This window comes from Simochromis diagramma, unplaced genomic scaffold (assembly GCF_900408965.1).
Source record: "Simochromis diagramma unplaced genomic scaffold, fSimDia1.1 OVJJ01000321.1, whole genome shotgun sequence".
Taxonomy (NCBI): Eukaryota; Metazoa; Chordata; class Actinopteri; order Cichliformes; family Cichlidae; genus Simochromis; species Simochromis diagramma.
Window position 1 is genome coordinate 12,698,129 of NW_024386772.1, and position 18,414 is coordinate 12,716,542.

The 18,414-nt window shown below is 41.7% G+C and overlaps 1 protein-coding gene across 1 annotated transcript; it reads right to left on the minus strand.

Moving 5' to 3' along the window:
- Positions 1–575: 575 nt before the first annotated feature.
- On the minus strand, positions 576–10,957 carry ccnf (cyclin F). The gene is made up of 17 exons (XM_040049777.1): positions 10,647–10,957; positions 9,658–9,812; positions 9,442–9,548; positions 9,290–9,357; positions 8,970–9,166; positions 8,619–8,672; positions 8,168–8,272; positions 7,870–7,947; positions 7,256–7,410; positions 6,730–6,894; positions 6,497–6,620; positions 6,207–6,387; positions 5,962–6,049; positions 2,683–2,782; positions 2,412–2,545; positions 1,619–1,797; positions 576–1,430 (listed from the first exon to the last, which is right to left on the minus strand). Exons 1-17 carry the CDS (start codon positions 10,657–10,659, stop codon positions 976–978), a joined length of 2,358 nt encoding a protein of 785 aa, XP_039905711.1. The 5' UTR covers positions 10,660–10,957; the 3' UTR covers positions 576–975.
- Between the last annotated feature and the right edge of the window lie 7,457 nt (positions 10,958–18,414).

Sequence of the window (18,414 nt, forward strand, 5' to 3'; positions counted from 1 at the left end):
AGTGAGTAAAGCACATTTTCACATCATCTTAGAGTTCTGTGTTGCGCTGGGTGCTGTGTCAGGTCTGCACAAAAATAAGTTACAACCACGCAATACCAAACATTTGCACAATAGTTGTTCGGCTGGTGGTTCTTGGTCATTGGCAAAACTTCACAAATGTATAGTGTATGAAAAACCCAACATTTACCACCTGATGTGATTAGTGTGTTACAGGTCTTAACACTGATCAAAACATTAAAACAGAATAAAAATTTATACACAGCACAACTGGTGTATAGTTACAAGACTACAGAGGATGCAGTTCACCAAATGAGTCATTTCACAGCTCTGCTTCTCTGAAGGTAGATACCCCTGAAACGAGTAAAACAGACACCACCACAGTACCTTTGGCAAAGAACAAAAGCGAACGTGAAGGCAAACAATCATTGACGATCCATTAAGTAGATGACAGTGGTCACCTATGTATGAAATTCACCAAAATACAAGCTTACTTCTTGTACAGACAGTGCATATCAGCAACCAAAACAATACACCCCCCCAAAAAACAAAACATATCCATGAGGTTTCACTTTTTACAACTATCCAGCGTGATCTGAGATAGGTCGTTGTAGGAGACTGTAAAAATAGCTGAAATGGCAACCATTGTACCAGGGTCCTGAGGAAAGGCAAGTTATTTTCCAGTGGTATCAGAGCTGAGTGTGAGTCTCTTTACCGGAGGTATTTAATTGCTGCAAGCCTGTAAACATGTAAATGAAATGTAACACAATAGAAGGCATGTTTCTATTCTATTCATATACAGACGTTTGTCTTTCCCTTACTTCTCCTTGAGCAAAGTCTCTAGATCTTGTGGTGATTGACAGACCAGTGCAGACTGACATGAGTCAGTCTGCAATATTGAAAAGTGCTGGAATTTTTTATTTTTTTTTGTGTTTTCTTAAAGTGTGAAAAGTCTGAGGCCATCAAAATAACCATGGTCTATAGGCTCAGAAACCCTGCACTGGCAGAATACTCTTCTTCCTCCTCTTCTCTCTCCACCTCGCATCCACTGTGAGCCGCTGTGTTCTTCCTTTTTACTTGTTTGCTAGATGTGCCCCGAGGCCTCTGCATGGGAACTAAGAGGCGGAAGCCTGGCTGGGCATTGGAAGAAGCAGCACCCAGAGAAGTGGTAAAGGTCTTGAATGTGCAAGCCCTGAGAGATGATGAGTAGGAGGAGGAGGAGCATGTAGATGAGGGGCTTACACTCTGGACTGAGGAATATCCTGAACTGTGAAGGTCTTTAGAGAGGGAAACGGGCTCTTGGCCTTGGGAATCCTTGTTCACCTCCCTCCTTGCTTCACAGAAGCTGTCCTCATCGCTGGATAGAGCTCGGCAGTGCTCCCCCCTTTCGCCTGCATCAGTAAGCGGATCCAGCTTGATGGACATCATGGAACCTATTGGGAAAAAAAAAGAAAAGAAAGTGCTGCTTAGTCATCTCCATTTAAATTATGTCTTACTGAAGATGAACTCAGGCATTATTCTCCTCTTCATATAGTTTAGCTCATTTAAATGCATTAAAGAATTTGAGCCTGCTGGTAATCAGCACTGCATTAAGCGTGCCCTACCCCTCCCTCATACTCACAATCATCCTCTCTCTCTCCCTCGCTTTCTTCCTCCCTGTCCCCCTCATAACCCGAGCAGGAAGTGTCCAGGCTCCAATCCAGGATGTCGCCCAGCAGCTTCTCCTCCTGATTTGATAGTTCTGCAGTGGGCGTGGCCACAAAGCTGCCTCGGTGCGCCTGCATGCTGTCATCGCGTCTCCTTCGGAAAAACAGTGGGACAAGCAGAGGGGTTGCTGTGAGTCACGGGAACTTCTCGCAGATGGCACAAAAACAAACACCTTCTGGTCAAGATGCTTCACGAGTCAGTTCGCCGCGGCACACAGGTGACTCAGCCGCGATAAGAGCTGCTAAATGAGCAAGGAAAGAGGCGGGGCGTGTCTCAATTCTCCGCATGTCCTAAATCCCATCACACCAGCACTCTACTAAGCTTGTATTGATTTTCTATATACATCCTGCACATGATGCAAAACTGGGTGCTACACATGCCACATCATGTTACATACTGGAGCTTTAATAGGAACTGTTCCCTGGTCTTTGCTGATGTAGTCAGTACACTTATCTAAAATCATTTGATTGCTCGCACAGGGTACATTGCGCAGCAAATGTTTCTACTGGGTGGCCAATTAGTACCGATTTTCACAGTCATGGAAAGAGAAAATTAATGCCACATTACTCACAATTATGGCCACATTTATAAAATTATAGTTCATGAGGCAGAATAAAAACATGAACATTTTTTCAGTTCATTAATTTAACAAAAAAAAAAAAAAAAAAGGCTAATGATGTGTCTCTACACATTCAGACCCTGCTTACTTCTTGCCGTCGCTTGATGGAGAGGCCAGGAAGGTATGGATGTCCGCTGGCTGACCAGTGGGACTGGGAGGCTCCATCTGAGGCACCACCTCAGGAATCTCCAGGATCTGGCAGAGCTCTTTAAAATCCATCACCTTGTTGAAACCATGAAGGGGAGGAAAAAAAATTCATTCAGAAAAACCACGGCAAGATATGCCTTAACCATGCCTAACCCTTTTTTATAAAATTAAGACAATTAATAATAATAATAATAATAATACTAGCGCAGTACCTTATCTTTGCTGATGTGGTGGTAGGCCTCGTCTTCAAACCGTTGCTTGACACCAGTGAGAGAGACGTGCCTGTAATCTTTGGGAACATCTTGACTGAAACTGAAGACAGACAGGGAGGGGGAAGCAGAGGAAAAAAAAAAAAAAGACCTGAGTATGATCCAGTTTACTTGCAGCAACACTTCAATCATCTCTTGGGGACAAATCTTGTTACTTGTCCATTTGCGAATTACAGTTTGTTGATACGATGCTCACCTATCAAAGAGACTCACCCCGAGGCACGTTTCTGTGACTCAGTTGCTGATTCACTGGTCACCCACACACACACACCCACCCACATCCAACCACCTCCACATCAATAGTCCAAATGCTTCCCTCTGTCTATAAGACTCTGGCACTCTCTCCACTTTGGTTTTGCTTTAAAACCCTCACGGCCAATCACTTTCTTTGGCCAGAGTCATCAATCAATTCTTGTTATCTTCCAATCGAGGAAAGCACAGTGAGGCAACAGGGAAATACATTTTTGGCTCGTCTTCTCCAATGTAGGTTCTGTAAAGCTGCTGAGCTGTAAATAAACAGCTGAACAGGCATTTGCTTTATTAATTTGTGAGATCCAATAATAGGAGAGAAACTGGTGAGATTATTGGCCATGGGAGCACGTCAATAGCAATTTTACAGTTTGCTTGTAGTTTTGGAGTTCCATCGACCAATCACGTTTGAGCAGGGTTTAGGTGCATGCAGGTAAATCTCTTTTCTCCAAACATGGACGAACTGTAATATCGAAACCACCAATTATCATAAGTGACAGCTGGGAAAAAAAACGCATTGATAAAGAATAACCCAAAGACAAAACAGGAAGTTTTGGTCATCTGCTTTCAGTCAGCACATTAGCCCACTCCTTACTTTGCCAATGCTGATTTCCCCCCCCCCCCATTTTTCTTAACTTAGCGTTGCTTCTTATTTTACAATAACAATTTCTTAAGTACATAAAGAGTTATAAGTCCCTCAGCCGAACAAACTGTAATTAACAACAAGCTACAAGCAAGACGCAGCCTCCAGGGCTGAAAAGTCAAGCCAATAAAGAAGTGCCAAAAACTGCAATCCTTCTAATTGCCACTTAAGTATGACTCCAAAAAACAAGTCATTTCCCCACAGGCTGCTCTTGTTAAAATATCACATTTTAAAGTTTAAAAGCAGATTTACTGCCCGCTACAAACTGTTATGGCCTCTATGGATAGTTTCTTCCTTCATCACAACCCTACTGTGGGGCGATTTATTAAAGAAAAAAAAAACAAAAGAGAAAAAAAACAAAAAACAAACCCATCCTCCATGCTGGAGTTGGAGGCATAGCAGCAGCATTTGTTATACTAGGCTTCACCTCCACAAACTGCATCTATTAACTGGACTTCTGGACTGTGCTCCAAAAAGAGCATTTTAATAGAACTAACTGACTAATAATATGGCTCACTATTTAAAAACAGGCCAAGCAAGAAATTTGTGCTTCAGTTTTTTGCGAGTAAGAGTATGATGCATTTAGAAATGCATTAATTTCTAAATGCAATGATGTGAAAACCTCAAAGCCATTAAAAAAAAAAAAAGGAGGAAGAAAATAAAGAAGATAGATCCCGTGTGCACAGAGATTTCTCCAGATTCTCAGGATGTTTTGATATTGGATGATTATATGGATTATGATGTACATGATGAGATATTTTTGAAGTCTCCACAATGTTAAACTGATGAACCTCTGCTCATCTTTACTCATGAGAAACTGTCTCTCAAAGACCCCCCTTCTCAAACCCAGTCATATTACTGTCCAGATGCCAATTAGCATATTTAATTGTAAAATGTTTCTTTTAAGTACTACTTTAATCTCCAAGCCGTTTGTTGCCCTACATCCAAACTTTTTTGCGCCACGTTGCTGCCAAATTCAAAATGAGCTAATATTTCCATTAAAATTACGCTCTCTCTTTTCTGTGATCTATTCTGAATAAAATATGGGTTTATTTGATTTGAAAATAATTGCATTCTGTTTATTTACATTTTAAGTGCACAATTTTTGGAATTTTAGCAATTTCTGCATACTAAAAACCATGATTATGCTCCGTCTATGCAGACAGGTGGCGCATAGACCGTATATAACATGGACATAGCTATTGTGATGTTACTCGTTGATTTCCGAAGTCCCGTTTTGAAGCCCAAAGGTGAGTATAAACTGTCTGTGAAGCATAAACCGTGCATCTATTGGCTGATGACTTGTTGTTGAAACCTCATTAGCCAATGAGTGTACAGTTTCACGCCATAAATAATCCTCGATTATGAAAGATGGTATGACCAAGATTGACAAAAAACTTCCTTTTTTTTTAAAATTTAATATTATCCCAAAATGTATGACTGAGTCCATCAGACTTGTTTACAGAGGTCAAATCAGAAAGCTGTTTTTCTAGACTTCTATTGAATCGAAAGTCTTTCTGCAACTTCAGCTATCACCATCTGGTGGCCTTCAAGCAGAATGCAAGTTTAAGGCATTTCTACATTGGTTTCATTTTTCTGACGTGGAAGCTACGTCCATGTTTTTTATTGTTTATTGAGCTGGAGACACGATGGCTAAGTAATCATTCCTGTTGTACTACTTTGTCCACCTACTCTGGTACACATGGGGTTAAGTGCATTGTACTGCTAAGTCTCTGTAATGCAAAGGCCGAGCCGACTCAGACGTGCAAAGTATAATCAAGGCTTTAAGCAGATTGCTCCTGTGTCGGTGGGGTGAACCAGTAAAGTTCATGCAGTTACATCTGTAGTTCCAATTACATGGATACTAGATCATGCTAAGACTTAATCTGGTTTTATAATTTCAATGTGCACGAATTCTCTTGGGTTCCTGGAACGTGGAGGGTCCAAGGCTTCAAAGAAGTATAACAGGAATGATAACTCTCATGTCGGGTCTCCAGTTGTCCGTGTCCGTAACCAAGTATAACCCAGGCTTAGTAGGATCTGCGCTAAGTAACCACTAATCAAATACAGTAGGGTAAAGCAAACAGCACAAAATAGATATGCCCATTTTATATTTCTTATTACACTTGCAGCTTATGATCTGAAGCATTTAAGATGTGCAAGTCACAGCTGCTCTGATGTCATTTGATGTCACACTCTGTGAATCTAACATGGCGTGATGTGACGGAGTTTGGTTTTGCGTACACGTACACACACACACGTACACACACACACACACACACACACACACACACACACACACACACACACACACACACAAAGAAACCTACCATTTGACATAGAGCAGCACTGAAAGGGGAACAATGTCTTGCTTGGAAAAGCCTGTGTAATCCGCCAACAAGGTGGGCCAAAGAGGAGCTGCAGAGAGGAAGAACACAGACATAATTTAAGATTAAGGTAAACTTAACACGAAACTAAACCTGTACATTCTGCTTGTTTGAAAAGACTCTTGAGTTACAGCCTGTTGTTAAAAGGCTGGAACGTTGTACGAGTGTGTATGAGCGAGTGTGTTTACCATAGTGATGTAATGCCCGTGTGAGCAGCAGTGCGGCACAGGCCAGTTTAGCAGGTGGCGGTGTGGCTAGAGCAGAGTAGAGCAGGGACAGCTCGCAGATGTAGCTAAATAGGTGAGTGGTTCGCCTCTCCAGAGGGAGCAGAGAGAGCAGGACCTCGCCGTAGTCCAGCAGTGTGGGGCTCTGCAAGAAAGCATAAGCATTAGTCTTTGCATTAAAGAAGGTCGGGGAATCCTTCACTGGCACCAAATACTAAACAATACACTAAACAAACGATGCTTGTTGTATTCACCCTGATGTTTCCCTCCAGCACAGAGATGACCTCTCCCATCATTCGAACCAGGTCCTCATATTTGTAGGTGTTGTCTGTCAACCAAACTGCTTCACGTATGGTCAGGATTTCTTTGCTGATGTATCTGAAAAGGCAAAAAAAAAAAAAAAAAAAAAAAGTTACAAAACATTTGCCTTTTAGATAAATAAATAATTCAGAAACGAACAAAAACCATGGTATGTGTGCATCCTTACCTTGTGCAGATGACCATGCAGGCGATTCCTAATAACTGGAGACGAGCTTTGGGGACAGACCGCAAAGCCAAATAACGGTCCACGCAGCCTACAGTCACATGCAGCGTCTGGCTGGTGAAGTCCTTCATTGTGGTCACCTCCACAAGCCAGTCCACCAGGATGTACCTGGAGACAAGCAGACAAAAAATTTAAAATCAGGTGCATTAGGGCAGTGTGCCAAGTTTTAACCATGTAATAATAATCAATATCGTAAACCTTTTAAGAATATAAGCTGGGTGGCTTTGGAAAGCAGAAAGTGGCGTTTCTAAAACTTGGTAACAACAATTCAAGTTAACTCAGGGCATCAGACTCGGTCACATCTACCTCGAGTCGATGTGGTAACTTTTATTGCCGGGGTGTGTCATCCCTTTACTAATGTCATTAAAGAAGGGGAGGATAATCAGCACGCAGTGAGTCATCACAGGGACTCTAGAGAGATATTCATCAAGAGACAGTAAAATCATGACGTTGCTTCTGTTCGATCTACCTCATGCTGTCCTTGATTCCTTGTTTCAAGATTTCCTGAGATGAGGGCCGTGACGCTGGATTACAGGAGCTGAAGAGCTGGGCGACTAAATCCGAGCAGGCCTTCGACTCCAAACCCAGCGGATTGCCACTGCTGCACACTTTGGCCAAGGACAACTAGGGGAAGAAGACAAAGCACTAAAATAATTACACAAGAAGGCTTGACATATTGCTGCTATGTAACGCTAGAAAGGCAACAACAAAGTTTAGTACTGTATTAGTTTCCTGATGTAATTACAGACCTTGGGATTTAGCTGAGTCATACTTTTGTGACTCAGTGGGGCGAAAAAAAAAAAAAGAGAGAGAGAGAACGTCAACATCTGTCAAGCCCTCTTGACTTTAGTTGATAGCATTTCAATAAGCAACTCCAACTCTGGAGAAATGTAGGCCCGGGTAATAAAAAACAAGAAATGACGCAAGAAAATGACAGCTGAAAGGCTTTCAAAAGAAAAGCCATTTGCTGCTTTTTTGTATCACCGCAGGGGAGTACAAAGAGAGAACAAAGCTACAGATTGACAGAGAAAACCGATCACAAGAAACCAACTGAAAGTTGGTGAATTGTCCTCAATCACGCACCTGTGCCTCCCAACATCCTTTCCCAGCATAGTCCCTGAGGGTTCGCACACACTGCAGGTACCTTCCTGGATCTGCGATCTGAAACACATACACCAAAAAAACCAAAAACAAAACAGTAAGCTCATGATTGGAGTCAACGTGAGAATCTTTCTAGACTCTGTAAAGCATTTACTATGTTAGCTGGTTATGTTTGACTGTGTAAATAAGAAATAAATCCCAAACAAACAGCTGTCTTCACCAAAGGCGCATGCTTCTGAGAGTAAATCTCGAAACACTGTAATGAGAGAACCTGACTCACAGCTGCCTTACGGCTGTGCTGCCACAACAGATATGAGCTCTGTAGACAGCCAGCCTGTGACGACTCCTCCAGCATGGATATGGCTTCTGAACGCTTTTCATCATCCTGGACAAATAAAACACAGTTCCTTAAGGTTAATGATAGCAGTAAAGGTAAACTGTCTGCCGCATGCTGTCTCTGCAACATATGAAGGCTCGTGACATAGTTCTGCTTTGTCACATTGGTAAATAACAAAGCATACTGAAACTGTGAGTAAGAAGAAACAACAAGGCCTGTAAGACAACAGAAGCTGCATGACAGGGATTTATTCCATCTGTGGTGCTAATGACCAACTGGTCCAACAGCCCCTGTGACATCAGCTCAGTTTTAGGTTTTGGTGAAGGGGTGGGGGTAATAGAAACTGGTCTAACCACACCTGGATTGAGATACAGCCCCCCACAGTCTCACTCACCTCAAACAGCTGCAAAACTTTGGCCAAACAATGCAACAGGGGACCCCTCCTCTCCTGCAGAGAAATCACAAAAGCAGATTGGTGAACAGTTTTGCACATGCAGTGTATGGCACTGTAAATCATAGTCAACTAAGAAGAACAGAAGCCAAGCTTTAGGGACAGGGTGTTCAGGCAGCCTTCCAAGCTAACCAAATATGAGTTTACATTGCAAAATGATACATTTTTATGTAATATTTTATGTCTGAATTAATGATTTAAGAGAAACCCCAACTTAATACTTTAAGACCAAATCAGACATCAATGGAGATTAAATTTACACCCCAGCTGGTCAAACAGGAACTCTGAGCCTACCATGTTGTTAGCGCACTCAGCCTTGAGGTGATCGAACACCACGGCCTTGCAGCAGCTGCCGGTGGGTGACCACGGCGGACGGATGAACACCCAGATGAAGGGATCTGCTGTGAGGGAGCGCAGGCTCTCTGCGAGGCTAAAGAAGTGGGAAGCCTTTCGACCACACACATCTGCTCGGCCCTCGTCACTTAACAATGCTGAAGGCGAGAGAGGATGCACATTTTTAAGCAATTAGTTCAATTATTTAAAGGGTTTTCTGTTATCTGTGTTTATATATGACTCCCCATTTAATCTCTAACATGAACCAACCAACAACTTACGTCCTTCATTGTATAAATATGCAATTCCAAGCTTCACAGCAGCTTCAAAATTCCCTTTGTCAGCAGCTCTAAAGGAAGACAAAATTTAAAGTAAAGACTCAAATTGACAAACAACATATATATAAGTACACTTTTGACAGTAGGTGGTGTACCTTTCAAAAAGCCATAATGTGTTTGGGGATGGCCACGTGTCTCTGAAACTGACCCTGGCCCAAACACTAGAGTGGTTGTCAACAATGTCCCGCAGCTGAGAGTGAACCTGAAACAGGCATTTAAAAAAATAATAAATAAATAATTAGAACCCCAGCAGAGGAGAAATCTCAGGTAATAAAGAGTTTAGCTGTGTCAGAGTGTGCACTTTTACTCACAGCTCGGATAGACAGGAGATCCTCTGCAGAGAGATACTGGAGCACACAGAGAAGAACCTCCTCAGGAAGAGACAGCAAGGTGATCCCAGAAGATCGCTTACGTACCCGCTTCCGTGCTGGAACCGAGTAGCATTTTGAACAACGGCAATGGACAACTGAAAGAAAAAAAGCAAAGAGGAACTGCATATATTACACATCAAATGTTTTGAATACTTGAGCATCTTTCCCATATTCACCCTGCAAGCAACAGCACTGGGAGGAATGCTTTAAGTGTACACAATCAAAATCACAAATCACTTAAAATTCCACACCTAAGTGCAAGATTGGCTAACTAATTCTCACATTAATGACAAACTAATATTTGCCTTTCATTGAAAGCAGGTCAAGTTGATTTAGACATACAGTGATGCACTCCAAGATGAAGGTTGCATGGCTCCACATTCAAAACTACTAACGTAAGGCATCTACGGGTGGTCTACTCAAACTCTCTGTGAGTGAGTGGGAAAAATGTTTAAATTAATGGAAAGATCATCACCTTAAAAGTATTAAAACACATAAAAAGCTAATGTTTTTTTTCTGCAGATGTTAAAAATCTAACGGCGGTGAACTGAGCAGCTGAAGGAGGAAAGTCAAAGTCGATGAGCGCCCAAATTTCCCTCCTGTAAGTTCCACGGCAGTAGTAACGATGAGTTTCAATTAGGTTTCAAATTCGAACTAGTCTAACGCTAAGTATTTATTTTTCAATGACCACAAAATGCTCACAAAGTTAACAGAAGAGACGTTTTACCTGCATAGATATATTGCCAATATGATTTACCATTACCTCCCGGAGGCTATACCAGTTAACGTTTGTGGTGAGCAGCAGCTAATCACCAATGCTAACTGTGTCAAACTTTAGTGCTCTGAAGTAAGACCGCAAACACTTGTTGCATATTATAGTAATTTCCATATATCGGTGTTAGCAAGAACAAGTTGAAAAAAGTACTTACCGCCTGCTTTCATTGCAAGTACAGGGATCACTCCTCAAACAGCGATGTCTTACTGTAGATGCAACTCTTGAGTAGCGATTTATATACGAGACGATGTTGGCTAATTTTACTCACATTCAAATGCTCACACTAATTACTAGAAAACGAAATAGGCAGTGTTACAGTGTTGTTTCCTGTGTCTGTTTTGCTGTGATAGTTGACTAATGTCTCCGTAAGTTGTTAGCTATTGCCTGAATTCAAATCCAAGCACGCGTCCTCACTTATTGGACCCGCCCCAAAAGATGCTCTCTAGGACCGCCCGCGTTCACCGTTTAAACTATACGTTCAATCTGATTGGTCCTCACTGATGATGCCTTTATTCAACATTTTAGCCATTTGATTGGTCAGCGCGAAGAACGCTCGCGACGATTGGTCAGACGGTATAAAACTGTAACATATTAAACGCTCATTGGAGAACGTAACGACATTTCGAAGTACGCGCTCGTTAGTGAAGGTATATAATTGGCTGACCCGATTTAGAAGCATGCCCACCGAACCACCTTTAAACAGTGGACTGTGGGAAATGTAGTTGGATAGAGAATATTTTTTAAAGGTACGGTGTTTAAAGGGATAGGTGCGTAGCGTCAGCTTTGAAGGATGTCAAAAGACATCCTCCAAACATATTGTTAGCCATGGGACTTTATTGTAACTTTTTAATCATCTTCTGTTATATATATATATGTACATTAAGCTAGATATTTCTTTACGTCCTGATATGTAAAATATTTGAAATGACAGAAGATGCCAAGTCAAATCAAAGTTTATTTTTATAGGACATTTAGAACAACCTCAGTTGACCAAAATGTATGGGTCCATATAGGTGTATAGGTTATGCGAAATATTATATAATTAACATTAAACCAGCTCACTAATAAATACACTAATATACACAATAAACTCAATAAAACATCATGAGATAAATCTCAATAGACATAAATAAGACCAGCTGTATTAAAAAAAAATGCAATACCCTGCTCAGCAAGAATAAGCAGGCTTTAATGTGTGTTTTAAAATGACTGAGAGTTTGTAATATGATATGTAATATGATTATATTTGTTTGCTAAAACAGAGATGTAACTAAAAGAAATTAGCGACTGGTTCACCTTCTGAAGCAGCTGCCTTTAATTAGATGACACCCTGATTATAATTATGATTATTATATCCCCACTGTTATTTGCTATACTGTCTCAGTTCAATAGTATCTCTTCATTGCTTGTCTTTCTGAAAAGGGTCTTAAGGGAGCAGCGTAACCTCCCAAGAGTAATCATGTATTCCTTTCAGGCTCTCTATTGATCCACACATCACCTGCTCATCCAATCTAATCATCACTAACAATAGCCAGTGCTCAACATTGCCTCTTCCACTCAGTAGGTTCCTTTAAAAAAAAGAAAGAAGAGGAAAATGCCTAAATAAGTTTACATGAAACTTTTATGTAATTCACAAAAGCATTAAGACAACACATCTAGGCGTTCTTCTTCTATAATCATGAGCTTACAAGTGTTTAAATTGCTCATTTGCTCATTCTTAGGCTATTTAAAACTGGAGGTGCAGGATGATCAAATTATCTTGTAGCGGAGTGACCTCAGAGAGGGCAGGGGCTGTAACATCCACAACTAGATGCAGCAGTTTCCATAGAAACTCAGAGTAATCTTAACCGTTTTCTCAGTAAAACACAAAGTAACCAGGGAGAGGAGATCCAGTGGTGCTTTGAACCTTAACAAAAATAATTAAAGCTAAACAACCACGCTCAGTGTGCTCAGAAAACTGCAAGATCTGTCATTTTTATTGGTAGTAAAAAAGTTTATTTATATATGGGAAGTAAATGGGAGATGACTTCACATTTCAGTGACTTAATTTGCAAGCTTTATTGATGAGAGAAAGATTGCTACTATCTGTTTGTAATTTCCAGTGTTGATGATGCCCATACAGAAATACCTAAAACTAAGAACCAGCATTTAGTTTGTGTCACTGTTGGATTATTAAAGTATTCTCAAGTCTCTGAGTGATTAAGCCCAATGTCTTCTCGTCACATTTGTTTCTGTTGCAATAGCTACACACAGACTGCAGCTTAATGTCATTTTGCTTGTGATTTAATCTGACCGTCTGGCCAGGCATGTGTAATTTCATCTACAACTGTCTCCAAAACAGCTCGCATAATATCTGGAGATGAACTGAAATGTAACTCCCTCCTGCTACAAAGGTATTATGTGGAACCAGCCTTAGTCGCTGGCTAATTAAATACACCCGGATTTGTCTTTTGAACAGATGGTGTTGATCCGAAATTTGAATAAAGTATAAATAAAGTCATGGGACACCAGATGACTCTTTACTGTGTCAAATTGTGCTGTTTGCTTGTTTTTTTTTCTGTTTTGTATGTATTAAACTGAGTTTTATATAATTCAAAGTCTGATAAGGAGCCAAATAGTGCTGAATGTTTTGGTTTGAGGCCAAGTTCTGGATAAAAAGAGGCGGACGACTTGTTTCCGTCTGGTTTCCTGTAATCCGTGCTGACCCTAGCAATCCAGCTGACCACTTCCACCTCGTCTGCACTTTGCCCCTCAATGGCCTACCCACCCTTTTATCAAGACCTAAGCATTGTTCCCTCCACACCCACGCTTTCCCAGCTGTAATTTAATTTGATGAAATATGTTTATACCCAGAAATATAAAATTAATTCCTGCAGAACTGTGACTTAATAACAAGTGAGAGTACTTGGCCTACTTTATTCTACTGCCAGTAGGTGGTGTCATTTATTCTGATTGATGTTGGCCAGTCTGTTTTCTTAACAACCAGATTCCTCATCCCCGGGTATCTGAACAAGTCATCCTAGCTGGCAGGGCAACACATGACAGCGCGTCTAAATACAGCATCGAAATTTCAAGCGAAGGCTGTCAACTGAAGACAGGTTTTGCGTTTTGTGAAAAAACAGAGCAACAGTTGTAATTATTGCTCACACTGTTCGAAATAGAGCCAAATCAATGTTGGTCTCCTTTGTATCCACTGTCCACTCTCCACTTGTCTTCTGTATTTTTAGCCCTGTCAGAGATTCTTCCAGATTGACCAGGACAGAGTTGAATGGTGTGACGGTTCACACTATTCTAAATTATTTTCCAAAGCAAACAAGTACAAAGACATACAATGAATGCATAAAGGTTCTTTCTTTTTACCTTTAGGCTATCACAAACAAAGGTGCTTATGTGACATTTGTTTAATACAGTGCTTACATGAACAATTCAAATTTACATATGAGTAGAAATATACAGTACAAATAGAAAAATAATTGTATATACAGCACCAAATATTAGTGGGCACACAAACCAACGTATTTTGTGTCACTCGCTGGAGTGACAAAAAGCATAGGCTGACAGCATGGCTGTCTTCTGGGAGAGGGACATTTTTCCCCGCAGCAGAGAGAGGTAGGTTTTCCCTTTAATCTTTCAGAAGGCAGAAGGGAAATCACTTCACATCTCCAAGAAACAAGAAACAATTTCTGGTCACCTTCCATCATTTTTTTTTTTTTTTTGTTTGTTTGTTTAGTGTCAATATACTGGCACGATATAGCTTTAAAATGAACAAGTACAACAATGCAGCCAAAGTGTACTACATATATAATGTGCACTATACAGAGGCGAGAGTATAAGCGTATACACGTTACCTATCTTGTTTTTGGCATCCTCTGTTTCCCACAGTAAACTGACGAATAACCATCTTTTTTTCCTCTCTGTGCCACCAAACATCCTTCTCTTCCACATCTGTGACAGGTCCACCACATCTGTCCACAACTCATGCCCATCATTGTCAGAGCAAACCCTAATCCGGGTGAACGGATCTGATAGCAAAGCGAGACAGCCCGTGTAATGTAAATCTTAACTTGTCTTGATCAGAGGATACTAAAACAATGGCCCACCTATAAATGCTTTTATGAGCTTTGTGCATTTGACATTTACCTTAAAAAAAATTATAAAGGCTTGCAGTATGCCGGTGTTTGCAAACACACTGATCTAAGGTTCAGAGAAGACTTATTCCTCTCCTATTCAATTTAAATTCTCGCCATGGATTCCAGTAATGCATCATGTTCCTCGACAATATTACTGCTTTGTTCAGGATGGCTGATCCTAATCTAACTGCTGGGGCAACTACTCACTGCCACATGTAGTGAAAGGAATGACTTCCCAGGTTCCTTGTTTTTCTCCATTACCTCCTATCTGTATTTCTCTTCCTTCATTAGCATGCAAGACAACATCTAAATGCACACTGAGCCGCAAAACATGTCAAAAGAAAAGGGGCCGACTCTTTGTAAGTGTACTGAGGTTGGGCAGGATGACAGATGCAGCCTTGAATTTGGCAAGTTGGCCTTCAAAAGGTCCTCGGTGGGATTGGCATTCGATGTTAACTGTTACCCCTGGGTATACAGACACATTTTCCTTAGCAAGCTTGACTAAACCAGTGGAGACAATCAATGCAACAGTGATCTATAGTAGCTCTCAAAGGTAAAGAAGTGTCACTAAAGTCCTTCGCGTGGAGACAAATTGTCTTCTCTGAAATTGCTATACATTGTATACATTGCACTTACTCCCTGCGGGAGTTACGTTTTGAACCTCATGTTACATTCAGTCACACAAAAGAGAATGATTAAGACAGAGTAAAATGCCATTGTTTATCTCATCCTGTGAGAAAGCACCTATTCACAGATGTGGCGCTGAGCGCAGCTACATTCACTCACTCTTCCTAAAAGAAAATGTGAAGGAAAAGGAAACCCCAGAGCCACTTAGAGCTTACCTATTACTCAATTTTCACTAGAGAACAGCCTTGTATCCTATTTTCACACAGGATTTTGCGACTCACTTTTAATCAACATTTTTTCCACAGCTAGGGGAAAAAATTAAAACAACCAATTCCTTTGGCACAGATAGATAAAGACTGCATGAATGTCTGCGGACTGTGAGGCTGTCGTGTAAGTGTGTGTCTTAATTTGAGCGTAATAAGTCTGTCCACACATCTCCTGGGCTATACAACAATGGGAAATGAGTGTGATTAAGTCAGAAGCTGGCAGTGTACAATGAGAAACAGATTTGAAGAGTCCTGTTGGGTAAAGAGAGAAAGCAAAGGGGGGTAACTCTTGGAGTGGGGGAATGTGGCAGAGCTTTTTTCCATGAGTGGTTGCTCAAGGCACCAAACGGGAGGGGCCCTAGGGGAGCAGGATCAGTCAAAGTGTCCCTGCCGTGGCATGTCCCCTAGGGCAGTGTCCTTCAATAATCCTGGACTCCTTTGTATGGAGTTGAGGTGTCCCACAAAGACATAGGGCTGAGTGTAAATGCTCACTTATTGAAAAGAAAGGCAATCAAGTCAGTCATAATTAGGTCCCCAGTCCTTTGTAATGTGAAGCTGAAGCTACAAAAGGCCTTTCAGGGTATGTCGCTTTACTTAAAATGTTTTCTTGTTTGCCATGGACATGGCCATATGTGCAAATCTCTTTTTCCTTCGTTGTGAGGACAAAATTCCAAAAGTCTCTCAGTTGACCTGGATCTTAATTTGAGCACACACAAACACTTTGCACTCCTCCAGCAGGTCCTCTACCCTCTCCAACTGATCGTCCACACAGATGCCAGTAAGATCCAGCAGGACTCAAGTTCCAATCTCTCATTGCGCAAAAAAAGCCCCCAACACATTGCTGTAGTGTCACAGGACGAGTGAATGACGTTGGCCGCTGACGTGGGTGCGTTGCTTTTTCGGCCGGGTATCAGGTTGCCGTCTTTGGCCCGTTTGTGGCCTCTTGGAGAGTCACCTGTCCTGATACGAGGAATGCTGTGACTGACGTGCCTAGTGACGCCAGCACTGACTCCAGCAGCAGCTCTGCATAGCGTGTTAGGTGTCTGTGTGAGCTCCCGCTGTAACTGCTCGTGCGTAAGTCATCAAAGGCCTGTTAGTGTGTGTAAATATGCATGCAGTGTCCAATGCATATTTTGCACATCTCCTCGGAGGTTGTTTTGACACCGGACACCTGCTGTCTGATGATAAAAGAGCGTGTGAGGCACTGGTGATCTCTCATTGCCAATCCAAAAAAATCTGATGCAGACCTCACAGACTAAACAGATCTTCGGCGTCATGTTTATCTGTCCTTTGACTCTGATTTCTTGACCCAAGCTATCTCCAACATGATTTGAATTCAACTTTGTAACTTCGGAGAATGGAGGGATGTTGCATTGGGAGGTGAAGTGAAGAATTTCTGGCCAAACCTTGAGCTCCCAGCTCTAGGCATGTCTCTGCTTTCAAGTTCCTCTATCATACCCCTGTGTTCACTCACAGGGGACACTGCTCAGACGTGAATGAGCCCCCCTCTTTCTTTTTCCTTCTCTTCTTCTTGTGGACAGTCCAACAAGCAGTTGCCATCATTAACAGCAAAATACCCATGACGAGTAGCACAACTGACACCACTTTAGTCTGAGGCAGGTCATTATAAGTGTAGGTCACTCCTGTTCCTGCTACACCGATAACTAAAGAGATGATTCCAAATGGAAAGATGCAGCGGTACCAGGACTTCTCCATTCCTCCAGTAGCCTGAGATAGACGCTCCAGAGAGGAGAGCACCTCGGGCACTTTGGCCCCACCAGTCTCTAGCGATTGACCCTCCTGCCCCAAGTTGGTCTGCGGCTGTGGTTGGCAAGCCAAATGGCCTGTTGTACAGCCCATCCTGACTGTGTGGGCTGGTGTATCCTGACAGGATCAGCAGCGTTGGCTTCTGGGATCCTACTTGTAGGTAGCTCTGGCCTGGAGAGACAGAACGAGACAAACGGAGGCGGAAAAAAGGAGAGGAAGGAGAAGGAGGTCTGTATGAGACCAAAGAAACGACTTGAGCAGGTATAGCTTGAACATGTCCGATGAAATCTTCTAAAATCAGCTGAAATCCACTCACACTTTCCTCTTCTCTGCCTCCCTCTCTTGCTGTTTCTCTGTACACTGTCTGCCGGCTCTCTAGTAGCACATTGTACACTCTGCAGAACGTAGTGAGGGGGGGATAAATATATAAAGGCTTAAGGAAAGAGGAGGAGCTAGGGAGGAAAAACTGGGAAGTCCAAGTGCTACGATTCGTTAGCTCATTGGTGACATCAAACACTGAAGTAGGGAGAACAGGGGTTGACGAAACACAGGAAGGGGGAGGGGAGGAGAGTTAACTGCTCTCTCTATTCTTCATGCTCCCATCACTGCCTCTCAAATGCAGCATCTTTGTTTTCCTGCAGTATAAAACGTTCCCCATGGGAACGCAGAAGCCTAGTGTTGACTTGAAATTAGACGCGAATGGGAAATCCTTATTTATCTCTATGTTTACTGAAAAAAGAAAAGGGACACTCCCCATATAGATCGCTACAGATGTGTCATCTCTTCATGGGAATCACACAGTCACAGTGATTCCATCCCCATCACGTCAACATAAGTCAGTCATCAATTTATATATATATATATATATATATATATATATATATATATATATATATATATATATATATATATATATATATATATATATATATATATATATATATATATAGGGCCTCTATTAATGTAAATACAATGATGAACATATTGACTCGTGGCAGAAATACTCATAAAAAAATACAGGCAGCCTCCACCTTCCCTCCCACACACACATGCACACACGCGGCTGAAGCCAGTTCTTTCTGAATGGAAAGCAGCCTAGTAGTAGTTAATCCCCTTGTATGCTCGCTCTTCC

What these genes read in the sequence shown, in the direction of transcription:
- ccnf (XM_040049777.1), bottom strand. An exon ending in ATCTCCTGTCTATCCGAGCT is followed by an intron (nt 9,549 to 9,657) that starts GTGAGTAAAAGT and finishes TGCCTGTTTCAG; the next exon opens with GTTCACTCTCAGCTGCGGGA. An exon ending in AGCACAGCCGTAAGGCAGCT is followed by an intron (nt 7,948 to 8,167) that starts GTGAGTCAGGTT and finishes TATGTGTTTCAG; the next exon opens with ATCGCAGATCCAGGAAGGTA.